The 12,536-nt window shown below is 51.5% G+C and overlaps 1 protein-coding gene across 4 annotated transcripts in view; it reads left to right on the top strand.

Moving 5' to 3' along the window:
• Positions 1-12,536, top strand: part of LOC148672176 (metastasis-associated protein MTA1-like) — a 45,538-nt gene that overhangs the window by 3,641 nt on the left and 29,361 nt on the right. Inside the window, exon 1 of one of the 4 annotated variants that reach the window (XM_088627628.1) lies at positions 2,688-3,090. The exons of 2 other annotated variants lie outside the window; for them this stretch is intronic. In XM_088627628.1, coding sequence (XP_088483754.1) covers positions 3,063-3,090 — 28 coding nt within the window. In that variant the 5' untranslated portion in view covers positions 2,688-3,062. Of the gene's footprint in view, positions 1-2,687; positions 3,095-12,536 lie in introns of those variants that run through there. One more of the 4 variants, XM_088627631.1, reaches the window with a different exon arrangement.

Raw genomic sequence — 12,536 nt, 5'->3', positions numbered from 1 at the left:
TGAACAGCATACTAATAGAAAGCTCAAGGGAAGCAACGCTACCCCTGTTTCTTTTTTCTGCACTGGAGGGGAGCACACAGACTTATCATGTAGCAACTTTTTTTTAGTTTTGTTAATGTCATTTCTTAAAATGCTGAGAGCTCTGGTGGGTCTGCCCAGTGCTTATGTGCTACGTTACTTCACGAGCAGTTTTGATTTCTGTCCTACAACAACATAGACATGCAGGGACCCTTGGGTGATGTAGACCCACTGGGGGATGACCATCGGCCATGAGGCATGAATGGGTGTACTGGTCAGTGGGGTGCAGTATCAGACAGGACCACTGAGATGTGCGCTCCCACTGTGTGCTCTCCTGCTCATTTATATAATGCAAATACCAGGGATCATCATCAGTCTATATTCATAAAGCAGCTGCCAGATTATCTGTGCACAGAACCACAGAACAGTGCTAATCCAGCCTTTTTTAGAAGGGAGTTCGGAATACAAACTGTAGCTAAATTTCATGCCTTTACCTCTGTGTCTGGTCACATATAGAAGACTCTGGGCATGTGTACTATTCCTTGTGTTCAATGCAGGCCAGCGTTCAATTTCTATATTACTCTAAGTGGCTAATGTACAGTTTGTCTGCTTTGTAAGGCGCCTGTGCAAACAAGGGCAAGTTTCATTTTTAATAACATGTTTTTTTTTTTTGCATCGTGTGAAATGCTGTGGTTGAATGGGGAGGGAGATGTGATTTCTGTGCTTCTGTGTTACTACGATCCTGGATTTGAATGATCTTTGATTCGTTGCTTTTTGAACATGGTGTCTTGCAAGGTGCTGTGCACCTTCTGCTGGTCTGGTCAGAGCAGCTCCTACACACGGGGCACACGTCATGCATGTAGGCTAGGGTTCTGGACCTGGGACAGCCTGGTTGTTCTAGGCTCAGGTGAGCGTGCTGCCGTTGAACCTTTGAGTGTCACTGAAATTGTTTTAGTAAGATTTCCAGCTGTATCGATTTGTACAAATCGATCTTGCTTTGGACTTCAAGCCAAATCGAATAAATAATAGAATAAATGCAAGAAAACCCGAAGTGGTGTTCAGGTGCGGTGGTTAGGTTTGCGGCCTTGCAGCGCTGGGGCCCTGGGTTCAGCTCCTGTGGTGCTGTCTGTGTGGAGTTTGCGCGTTCTCCCTGTGTTGGCGGGGGTTTCCTCCTTGTGCTCCTGGTTCCTCCCACAGTCCAAAGATAGAAAGATAGATTAATTATTTCTGGATAGATGGCCGTGGTGTGAGTCTGTGTGTGCCCTGTAGTAGACAGGCATCCTAGCCAGGGTGTATCCAGAGTCTGTAGCTTCCTGGGATAGGCTCTGGCTTTCTGTAACTCTGTATCGAATAAGCAGCTTTATCACCCTGCAGCTCCCAGCTGGCAGCCCACTGGAGCCCAGCAGGTGAGAGCCTGGCCAGTACCTGGATGAGAGACCTCCTGGGGAAGCCAAGGCTGCTGCTGGAAGAGCTGTTAGTGGGACCAGTAGGCTCACTCACCCTGAGGTGCTGTCCATCTGATGAGATGTCAAACAGAGGTCCTGACTCTTAGTGATCATTAAAATTCCCAGGGCATTTCTTGAAAAGAGTAGGGGTGTTACCCCGGTGTCCTGGCCAAATTTCCCCCTGGCCTTTACCAATCGTGGCCTCCTAATAATCCCCCTCTCTGAACTGGCTTCATTACACTGCTCTCCTCCCCACTGATAGCTGGTGTGTGGGGAGAGTACTGGTGCACTCTGGCTGCTGCATGTCATTCAGGTGGAGCTGCACACTGGTGGCGGTGGAGGGGATCCTCATGACCTGTAGAATGCTTTGAGTGGAGTGTGCAGAAAAGCACTGTATGTGTAAGGATTATTATTAAGGTGATGGAATGATGTGATGAAAAGCTGTGTTCAAAGGAGAATCCACAATATTTTTTTAAAATACAACAAATCTATTTTGTTTCTGCCCGTCTACCTCATTTTTTCATGGCTAATTCCTCACAGGATCTCCTTTTAGCAGTTTTCTTGGTGGGGGTGAATGTATCGTCTTTGACCGCGTGGTTGGGTTACATGTTCCATACTCCCACAGCTCTTTGTGTAAACAAGTGACTCGGTTTCTTACTGCATTTCAAATTCTCCATGTCAGACTCCTTGACCGTGACTCTGACATTATTTCCTTTTTCTCTCCGATTCAGATTGAATTGCAGTTGGGTTCTGAAATTGACTTGCATCGAAATTAAATCATGCCTGTACTGCCTGTGTTCAAACTACACCAGTTATTGTAGGGACTTCCTATTACATTTCTGGTAAATGGTTTATTCACGGGTAAGACAAGTTTTATTTTGCTTTGCACTGTAAGTTAACTGCGTGCTATGGACTAACCGTGCAGTTTCACACTATATCCCGTACGCCAAACTTAGGATTTCAGATCCATTTCCTCGTTCGGTATTCACCTTAAAAAAACGTACTTTGAAACAACACCGCCTCTATTTAAACGCAGTCATTTTACGCCAGCGTCAAGTTTTATTAAATATAATTTCGACAACTAATAGTAGATAGCGCGATAGATTTATGTAATACATCTAATTATATAAATTTGTCCATCCAAAAGGCGGGGGGGGGACTGGTGTTTTGCATCACCGTGAACAACTACAAAAAAAGTTATTTTTTTCCTCCTCCTTATACATCGTATTTAAAAACGCGGTCAAACAAAGGGGAGTAGAAGACGCTCAGCCGGGACCAGAATGGTTAATACGGGCTAAGGACTGCTGGAGGCTTGGGTCTACGTCACGCTGAGAGTCAGCGAGATCCGACGGCGGGACACACGTACGCTTCTCCTCCTCCAGACAGACCGGCGAGCCGGAGGACGGAGTCCCGACCTGATCAACCGATCGAACCGTTCGCGGCTCTCCCGGCTCTCCAGGACCGGCGGCGGCCGAGAGCGATGCGAGGGGGGTCCGGCCTGTGTCGGGACCGATCGCATTAGACCCGCCGGGCAGCTCATCTCGGCGCGCCGTAGCGCCTGGTAATCCGGTTCGCGTGTTGTTACCGCCGGGGTGGAAGATGGCAGCGAACATGTACAGGGTAGGAGGTGGGTAAGTTTGGAAGCTTCATCATTTCAATTCATTTTTTGGGGGGGGGGTGGTGGAGATTTTTTGGGGGGTCCAGTCGACGCTGTCGGCCAGCCCGTATTTTCTCCCATAAAACCCTGAAAAGTAGCCCGGCGCTTTTGGCAGAAAGAGACGCCGGCTGTCCCCTCACACGCCGCCGGGTAAAGTTTGGCGCAGTTTTCTTCTGTGGTTCGCATTTGCTTCCACTTCGTATTTCGTGCGGCGGAAGTTGACTTTATTTTTATTTATTTTTTTAACGCGGCGTGACATAGTCGGCGAACTGAGAGCTTGACTTTCTGTCGGGGTTCGTTCGTGATGTTGGCTCAGCTGTCGGCGAGTGCGTTTCTGCTCAGACCCTCTCGACTACGGCCTGTTGATGTGGTGAGGTAGCCAACAAATGGCAGGATTAAAGCGTGGCCCATTATCATCATTATTGTTGTTGTTTAGTTCTTACAGTCATCGGCGCCTTTTGTTGTTCTTCCCGGGACGTGCAGTCCAAGACGACGTTGTAGGTCGAGGCTTCACGGCGTCGTGTCCGCTTGCCAGAGCGCCGACTGAGAGCCGTGAATTGCGCGTCAGGCTCGGCCGGGAGGAGCTGAGAAACCGCGCCGGACTCTGGGGCAGGAGGCCAGCGTGTTCGAACCGGGTCCGAACTGGGCTGCGGGGAACGCCGGTATCGGATATGGCAATGGGCAGTGAAGTCTTGTACGGGGGTCCGCTCTCGGTAAAGGCATTCCGGTGGCTATGTTGGCATCTAGCTGTTTCTGCGAAACTCGGCACATTCCTGTTAGAAGTAAAACCAATAAATACATATAAGTGACAAATGTCTAACTGTCTTTATCTGCAGCAGTATGCAAGCAGACATGAATTAACGTTACCAGAACAGCTGGTCCACTTAAAGTCTTTTACCAAGTCTAGCATTTTTTTTAAATACCCTGTATAGGAATTTTATTTCAGGATTGGCCAAAATCTCTTCTCCCAGTCTGGGTAAATGAGGAGATTCGTGTTTCTGGGCTGCTCTGTTGGTTCATGTTAAACGTCCTGTGCTTGCGGTGAGCTCTCTTCCTGTCGCTGAATACATCACGCCCCAATATTTTAATTCTTTTCTGTGTGTTTTTGCCACGGACACCCACACACACATGCATATCAATCGCTGCACTCTTTGCGTGTGGGAGAGGCAGTTCGAACCTGCTGGGTGCCAGGCAGCGGGAGCAGGTTGGAGATTCGGCTGCAGTGTGCCAGTGTGCTGGCAGGGCTGTACTGCGGACAGATGGAATGCCTTGGAACTGGGGGTACAGCGTGACCCTGAATCGTGACACACCTTTTGCCTGGTCTCTCAGAGTTGCCAAGAGCTGTTAGTCATGCTTCTCAGCTTGTGATCCCGTTAAGTCCATTGCAAAGTTTCGCTCCACAAAAAGAGAATGCAGACCCGGTGCCGCTTGAGATGCAGTGAAGGCGTCCCAGTAAACATCTGCACAAGCAGCAGAATTGCCCGGGGAAACTCCTGCTGTGCCACAAAATCAGTTAATGGTTGTCGGTGCTTTGCCAGACGCAAGCCTGTATTGGGATAGAATGTTGCTCCGAACCAGGGCTGTAATTCAGGAATGGGTGTTCGACAGGCCTGTGAAACGAGGTGAGGTCCTGTCTGCGATCTGGTGTCTTGGAAGAGCAGGTAGAGGTAGTCCCCTGATCTCCGGAGGCCTACTGTGAGGTTGAAGAGTACGGTTTATGGCTGCTTCTCTCTGTTCCCTCTCCACGGCTTGTTTAACACTTATCCGTGGGACGGAGAAAATAATTTTTTTGTATATATATATACTCACTGGTTACTTACAGAGAATAAAGCTGTGGATTTTGTCCAAGCCAATGTAATAGCACATTCGTAGTAGGCTAGTAGGAAGGTAAATTTATTTTTATTGGGGGGGGTTCTAAAATCCAATTATCTGTTTTTCATTTAATAAAATTAGAGAGCAGTGGATTGCTGCCCCATCGTGCTTGGAGATCTCCTGTGGGGAAAACCCCAGACACTGGTAAGCTATCGCAGTGCAGAAGGTGATGCTCAGGAATGTTAGGTGACGGTATGTGCTCATGTTACAACAGCAGGAACCTAAAGGCCTTTTACCTACTTTGAGGTGTCCTCTTGAAAATAGGTTCAGTCTGCTACATTTCAGACTCGCACGCGGGACAGGGGAGAAGTTTGGAAATTGTGGTATGCCAGCTTGGGGTTGTTATTGGCAGCACAGTCGGTCCATTTCAAGGTTTTGTCAGTCGTCCGGTTTTGCCTTGGTGCTGCCGAGGTTGTGCTGTGAAGGCCGAGGCCTCGGCTGCAGGGGGCTGGTGTTTCCTTATTTACGTCTCGGGAGGCGAAGGGCTGTAGACCCCACTGGCTCGGCTGTGGGCAGAGGGGGCAGGAGGAGGAGAAGGGAACGCGTGCTCGTTAAGAGGGATAGAAGAGTTGAAGGACGGGAATTTACAGGGATTAGATCAACATTAGGATACAATAAATTAAACAATTGCAATTTAAAATACGAGTTACGGATTGTGCGACAGTAACACGAGGACAGGAGGTATTTAGCACTCTTCGTATGTGTCCTGAGAGCGCAAGAGGCAGGAGGGCGCCGGTGCCCCCTGTCAGTTCAAGGAGATTGGTCTGTATACTGCGGTACCGTTTCCCGGATGGTAGTCAAGAGAACAGGTTGTGGTTAGGGTGCCTGGGGTCCCTGAGGATAGACCCAGCCTTCTTGAGGCATCTTACAGAGTAGATATCCTCTGTTCGGTAGCATGCAGCCAGTAGTGTTTTGAGCCAGTTTCTCCACCCTCTGGAGTACCTTGCACTCTCGGGCGGAGCAGTTACCACACCGGGCAGTGATGCAGCCAGTTAGGATGCTTTCAGTGGTGCGCCTGTAAAAATGTGCTAGGACGTGTGACAGCATGCACGTTGCAGTGGGTCCCAGCTGTCAGGCAGTAAGGAGGTGATGTGTGCTTTGGGCAGCTGCAGGAAGCATTCCATGATGATGGCTGTGAGTACATCGGGGCAGTAGTCGTTTAGGCAGTTGACTGCGGTTGTCTTGGGGATCGGGACGATGGTGGCTGTCTTGAAGCAGGAGGGGACTGTGCATTGAGTGAGGGAGAGGTTAAATATGTCCGTGAAGATGTCCGCTAGTTGGTCTGCGCAGGCCTTCAGGACACGGCCGGGGATAGCGTCGGGGGCCGAAGCCTTGTGTGGATTAGTCTTTTTAAAGACTCCGTACACGTCGGCTCTGGAGAAGGACAGTGGGTGTTCCCCCTGGTTTACTGGGATTTCCTTAACTGGTTCCGTGTTATGGACTTCGAACCATAAAATGAATTTAGTTCATCAAGGGGAAAAGTGGTCTGTCGTGCTGCTGTGTTTCGCTTTGTGATCTGTGATGGTGCGGGTTCCTTTCCACGTGTTCTGAGCGTCCCGGGCGTCCTCATAGTGTGATTCCAGTTTTACCCTGTAGTATATGTAGTGTATACTTGGCTTTTCTGAGATCGGATCTGGATTTTCTGCACGTGTCCTCGTCACCGGTGTTGGCGGATGTTGTAGCTCTGAGTTTAGCTCGTAGTTTAGCGATGTGCGAACAGTAATCCTGGGGACAACATCTTTCATGCGTTTGCTGATATAGCTAGTAGCATAGTCCCCGTACAGATTCATGTCGTTCCAGGCAGCTTCGCGCCAAATCCGCCAGTCAACGGTGGCAAAGCAGTGACTTAATAGAGCCCCATTCCTCTGACCAGCGCTGGGTTGTCCCTGTTGCAGGCTTCTCCTGCTTGAGACCTCCTGCCGAAAGGAGGTCGGGGGAGGGCTTTGTAGCCATCCTGGAAGGGAGTGTAAACGTTGTCCACCGTGTTTGTTCTGTGTGTCGGGCAGTTTATATGCTGATGCAGGGTTGTGCATGATTTTCTCGAGGTGCGCGCCATTGGAAGTCCCCCGCTGTGATGAATGTGCCCTCAGGGTGACTTTTCATGTCTGCTTAGGTGTTCATGTAGTTCCTCCAGAGCTGTGGGAGGCCTTTCCTGGCCCCGCGGGGGGCTGTGTCTCCGAGGTTCTGTAGGGTGGGGAGTGGAAGGTCTGCTCGTGTAGGGGGGGGGGGGCGCGCTGAGGCCCTGACACCTGAGCTGCCCCCCTGCCACACCTCTGATGAACTCGATTTGCCCGGGGAGACGTGGGGGTCAGCCAGGCTGGAGACGGCATCAGGAACTTCAGTGTCTTGAAGCTGGCTGGCAGTAACACGTCCTTCTCTCGTCCTTTTCTAGAGCAACCTATGACCATGTGGCAGTAGATTTGGGTTGGTACAAGCAGTTCTTTTTGTGATGTACTGGTGTGCCCCAAGCCTGCTGGCATAGGCTCTGACTCCCTTGTGACCCTGAGCTCCATGAAGCATTTGGAAAATGGATGGATGTAGTTCTTTATCTCATTCTTCCTTTCATGCCCTATTGCATCACTGTAACTTGCCATTAGTCTAAGGCCTGAGCGTGTTCAGTTTTGTCTTCCCACGAACAAGCCACAAAAAGGGCCTTTTCAAGCAGTGCTCTCTTGGGCATTACAGGAATATCGCATGTTCCAGACGAACAAAGTGCCCTGTGTCATTGTTTAAACATAAAGGCTCAGACGTCTAGTATGCTGAGCAAAGTTGCAAAGACCCAGATTTCCGAGTTGATTTCCCTTCCTTTGTGCTCGGTGGAACATCTTTTGTGTCAGCGATCTACTGCAGTACAGCACCCGAAGGCGATCGCTGACAGAACTCGCCCTGTGTGTGTCGGGGGGGGGGGGGGGGTTGTACAATTTCAATGCACAACTCGGAAGTTAGTATGCCAGCACCTGACTGGGGTGTGGGCCAGAGCTAATTAAAGCAGAAATGCATCACCTTGCTTGTTTCGAAGTGAATAATTGGTATTTGACATCCTGCGTAACTGTAGAATAGGCACTGATAAAGTGTTCGAAAACATTGAAGAAGAAATATAGGATCGCCAAATGTGGCACTGATTTAATGGAAGAACGTTCCTCCATTAAATTTTAACAGCTGTGAAATTGAAAAGCATTGTTCCTAATGGTGGTGGTGGTGAAAGCAGTTGATACCACTGTCCCACTGAGTTAATAATAATAATTCCTCACACTTTTATAGCGCTTTTCTGGACACTCCACTCAGAGCACTCTACAGGTAATGGGGATCCCCTCCATCACCCCCAGTGTGCAGCCCCACCTGGATGATGCACCAGTACACTCCCCACGCACCAGCTCTCCGCGGGGAGGAGAGCAGAGTGCTGAAGCCAGTGTAGAGGGGGATTGTTAGGAGGCCATGTTACTGGCGGCTCTGGTCAATCCCTCTGCCCGCAGTGGAAGCAGATGAGGGCGCCCGGCCCGTTTCGCTGGGGTGCTGCAGCGTCCGGAACAAAGGGCCCTCCTGGCTAATTATGCACCTCTCCAGCGCTCTCGCAGAAATCGGCACCCACTCCCAGTTTGTGGAGCAGACGGCCCCATTTATTCTCGGCAACTGCTTGATGGTGTGTTGTCCCCATACTGAAGCCAGACTGACAGCCAGACCTGGCGTGTGCGTGTGCGTGTGCGTGTGCGTGTGCGTGTGCGTGTGCGTGTGCGTGTGCGTGTGCGTGTGCGTGTGCGTGTGCGTGTGCGTGTGCGTGTGCGTGTGCGTGTGCGTGTGCGTGTGCGGGGTGGGGGGGGGATGCTGGGATCTTCCTCCTGGCCATTCCTAAGAGTGCTTCGCTGTTTCTCTGCTGCGGTGTGCACTTGTTTGTTCAGCTTGGCTGATGAGGGGAAAGGAAGAGCAGTGCTCAGTAGGAACTAAATTTAAACCCAGACCAAATTGTGGGCTGTAACACGCGGGTGGCGATAATGAGGCAGCCCGAGCCTTGTCCTTTGGAAAGCACGAACCCTAGGACAAGTCTTCCCCACTAATTCCGGGATTCTTTTTATTCTTACCATCAAAAGATCCACCACTGATTTTAAAGACACCTTATCCTGTAGCTATTGAGGCAGTAGCTGTTCTGGATGTGTCGGACATACGGTTAATGCTTAATTGTGTGCATCTGCATAGTGTTCCTGTCCTCTGAGGATCCCAAAGTGCTTTACAGAAAGCAGCGGACCTGCTGAATGCCTGTAGGCTCCTGTCTGCTCCTCTGTACCAGTTCCACCCCAGCCGCCCCACAGATCAGGTGGAGGGGTGAGGAACTGCTTTTCCTGTTGAATTAAGAGGGAGCTTCGGCGAGGCCCGACTGTACAAGTAAGAGCAGGAGACGGCACTGCAGTGACCTGTTCTACTCTGGCGAGCAGCATCACGGACTCTTTACTAAGTAGTCAGCACCCTGGTCTTATGACCCCACCTCCTACAGCACAGCGTCCCTAGTCACCATACTGGTCCACAGGGAAAGGTGCTGCCTACTGGGCCACCTGTGCCACTAAGAGCCTCCAGGGAGGGCTGAGCTGGCCCAGATGTGCTTACCTTCTCATCTCCGAGATCACACTGCTGTGCGGTAGCTCTACTGTTGCAGTAGAATAGGGATGGACCTGTTCTGTCTTGAGGAAAGCTGCCGTATTCCATGTTTTTAGGTAGTTGCTCCATTTTCTGCGGTCAGGCATTTGTGTCAGCCACCCTGCTAGGATGTGATGAAAACCTGGAGCGCTTTTTCCACCCCAGCATTTCTGAAGTATGGGCATCGGTCAGCAGAGGTATATTGGACAGTATATAGTGTTTCATTTGGATGCCCCCCCCCACTGGAAAAAAAACAAGCTCTTCCCCCCTTTCAAGTGTATACTTGCTGCGGTTTGTGCTTTTCCGTAGATTTAGTGCGTTTTCTTCACCTCTCTCGCCCCGACTTTTCCGTTGCGAGTTGTTGTATCTTGGTGTGTGCATCACGCTGGCTGAAGTTGACCCGTTCCAGTGTCAGCTCTGCGGTAGACTAACACTTGCTTACAGGATCCCTGTTGGGTCATCCTCTGCGCCTTTAAATGGATTAACAGGCGCTGGGCTGTACATAGCAGTGTGATATAATGCCTCCTGTCTAATCTATGCAGCTGAATAGCTGCCAAGTAGCTCCTTGCCTTGATTGTTCCTGGCAATCGAGGACCACCTTTAGAGACCACCAGAGAGCCGAGCGGGGCTCAGAGAGGCTCGAGACGGGATTCTAAGGGAGGCCTGAAAGGCTTCGGCTCCGAGGGCCCCGTTTTGTTCCCCCCCCCCCCCCCTCTGTTCTGTGGCGGAGGCGCGGCTTCACCGCCTCGGGCCGCGGGCGTATGCGGAGGCTGGCGGGTTCTTGTCCCGCTGGCCGCCGGCTCGGACCCGAGCTCCTCGACTCCGTCTCTGGCTCTGCCCTCCGTGGGCTTGAGGCTTTCGGTGACGGTTGCTCAGCGCGTCGAAGTGTCTGGAGGTGCGTGAAACAGTTCTCTTTCATGAGGCCGCCTCCTGCAAGGAGAGGGGAGGGGGAGGGTAGACCTATGCCGGGTAGTAGTAATAATAGGAATTCATTTTGCCCACAATATCTCCCGCACTTCCGTCGAGGGTCTGTGATCAAAGGCAGCAGTTTAGAAAATAATTAATAATGGCTTTACACTCTTCTAACGCTTTTTCTGGACACTCCGGTCATAGGTCTTTATAGGTGATGGGGACTCCACTCCTCCACCAGTGTGCAGCCCCACCTGGATGATGTGACAGCAGCTGTAGTGCGCCAGTCCTCTCCCCACACACCAGCTCTCAGTGGGAGGAGAGCAGAGTGATGAAGCCAGTTCAGAGAGGGGGGATTATTAGGAGGCAATAACTTGTAAAGGCCAGGGGGAAATTAGGCCTTAACACCGGGATAACACCCCTACTCTTTTTGAGAAATGCCTGGGAATTTTAATGACCACAGAGTGTCAGGACCTTGGTTTTACTTCTCGTCCGAAGGATGGCGCCTTTTTTCATTATAGTGTTCCCGTCACTATACTGGGGCATCAGGACCCATACAGGACACATGCAGACCGCAGGGTGAGCTTCCCCTGCAGGCCCCACTAACACCTCTTCCAGCAGCAGCCTTAGCTTTCCCAGGTCTCCCATCCAGGTCCTGGACAGGCTTATACTGCTGAGCTCCAGTGAGCTGCCATTAACCCTTATTATTATTAATCTGTTGATCTGCTCATGGCAGGGAGAATGCAAAGACCCCAAAGCACCTGCAAGGAAAGAAAAGGCTTCTGGGATGCACGTGTTTCCCTGTGGATCAGCTGTTTCAGGTCGGAGTTGTCCCTTTAGGTTTCTGCCTTCCTGATCCTCTTTTAAAGACGACACGAGGTGTTGGCGCCCCGCTCGCAGCCGCCAGCCCTGGGGTTTTCTGCAGTAGTGGGCGGAGGTGAAAGGCTGCCCATTGCATGTGTTTTTGCTCGGGACCTGCAGCTGGCTCTGTTCATGCTCTTCAATAGCACCACAGCCACTGCACAAACACGCATAGAAGAGCACAACACGACCGTGCTCAAGACTGGGTCTCTGTCGTCCTTGAAGCCGTTAAAGCAGCGACTCCTGTCCGGGGCTTCTGTAGGGCTTTGTAACAGCCAGGAGAGCGCATAAGAGCGAGACAGGGATCCGAGGAAAGGCAGGTACAAGCATGCCTGCGGAATGGGAAAGCGGGAAAAAGACCCTTTTAGTTGAGCCGCTGAGGTTGTAAGGAAAAGCTCGATGCTTGAGGCCTAGAAGTTAGGTGCTAGGCTGGGGCTCGTGCTCCAGATCAGATGCATGGAGCAGGCGGGTGACGTAAGCCTCTTCGCCACAGCAGTGCTGTTCAGCCCGGGGTCCAGCCAGCTGTGTGACCTGCTGCCGGCGTTCGGCGTCTTGTGCCTCAGACGTGCCGGGCAGGCGGCGGGGGGGGGAGCCCCCCTCCCCCTGCTCCCACACGCACACACGCTCCGAGTCTGAGGCAGGGTCTCGGGAGGCCCTCTGAGAACAGCACACGCGGCCAGATCTCTCCGGGCTGCGGCGGGTTTGTTCGCTCCTGGGGGGGCTGCAGGCCCTCGCTGTCGCGCGGCGACAGTCAAGAGTCCCAGAGCTTCCCCGTGCGGATCAAGACAAGTGTGCAGTGCCTGCCGATAGAGTCTTCCCTCGCTGGCGTGAAAATCACAGTGGGCAGCCGCTTGCCTGAAAGCGCGAGAGAAAAACTGGACTTGGCTGATCCTGTCAGTTGGCTTTGTTTTGCCCTGCTTTATTGCTTGTCTTACTATGTGTGACCTGCTGTGATTCTGCTGTCCCGTGCAGTCCTCTGCTGTGCCCTGCCTGTGATGAACTCTTTCAGGGCGCTGCGCTCCCACTCTTCAAGTTTTCCACATGCGACTCAAGCATCTAAGAGTTCTCTTTGCTCCATTTGAACCTGGAAGCGCTACTGCTCTCTGCTCTTGTACGTGAAAATAACAGGTTATCAAGCACCTTGACTG

Source organism: Lepisosteus platostomus, chromosome 4 (assembly GCF_059453375.1).
Source record: "Lepisosteus platostomus isolate fLepPlt1 chromosome 4, fLepPlt1.hap1, whole genome shotgun sequence".
In the NCBI taxonomy this organism is placed as follows: Eukaryota; Metazoa; Chordata; class Actinopteri; order Semionotiformes; family Lepisosteidae; genus Lepisosteus; species Lepisosteus platostomus.
Note: the sequence above shows the minus strand (reverse complement) of the source record. Positions and strands in the feature narration are given on the sequence as shown.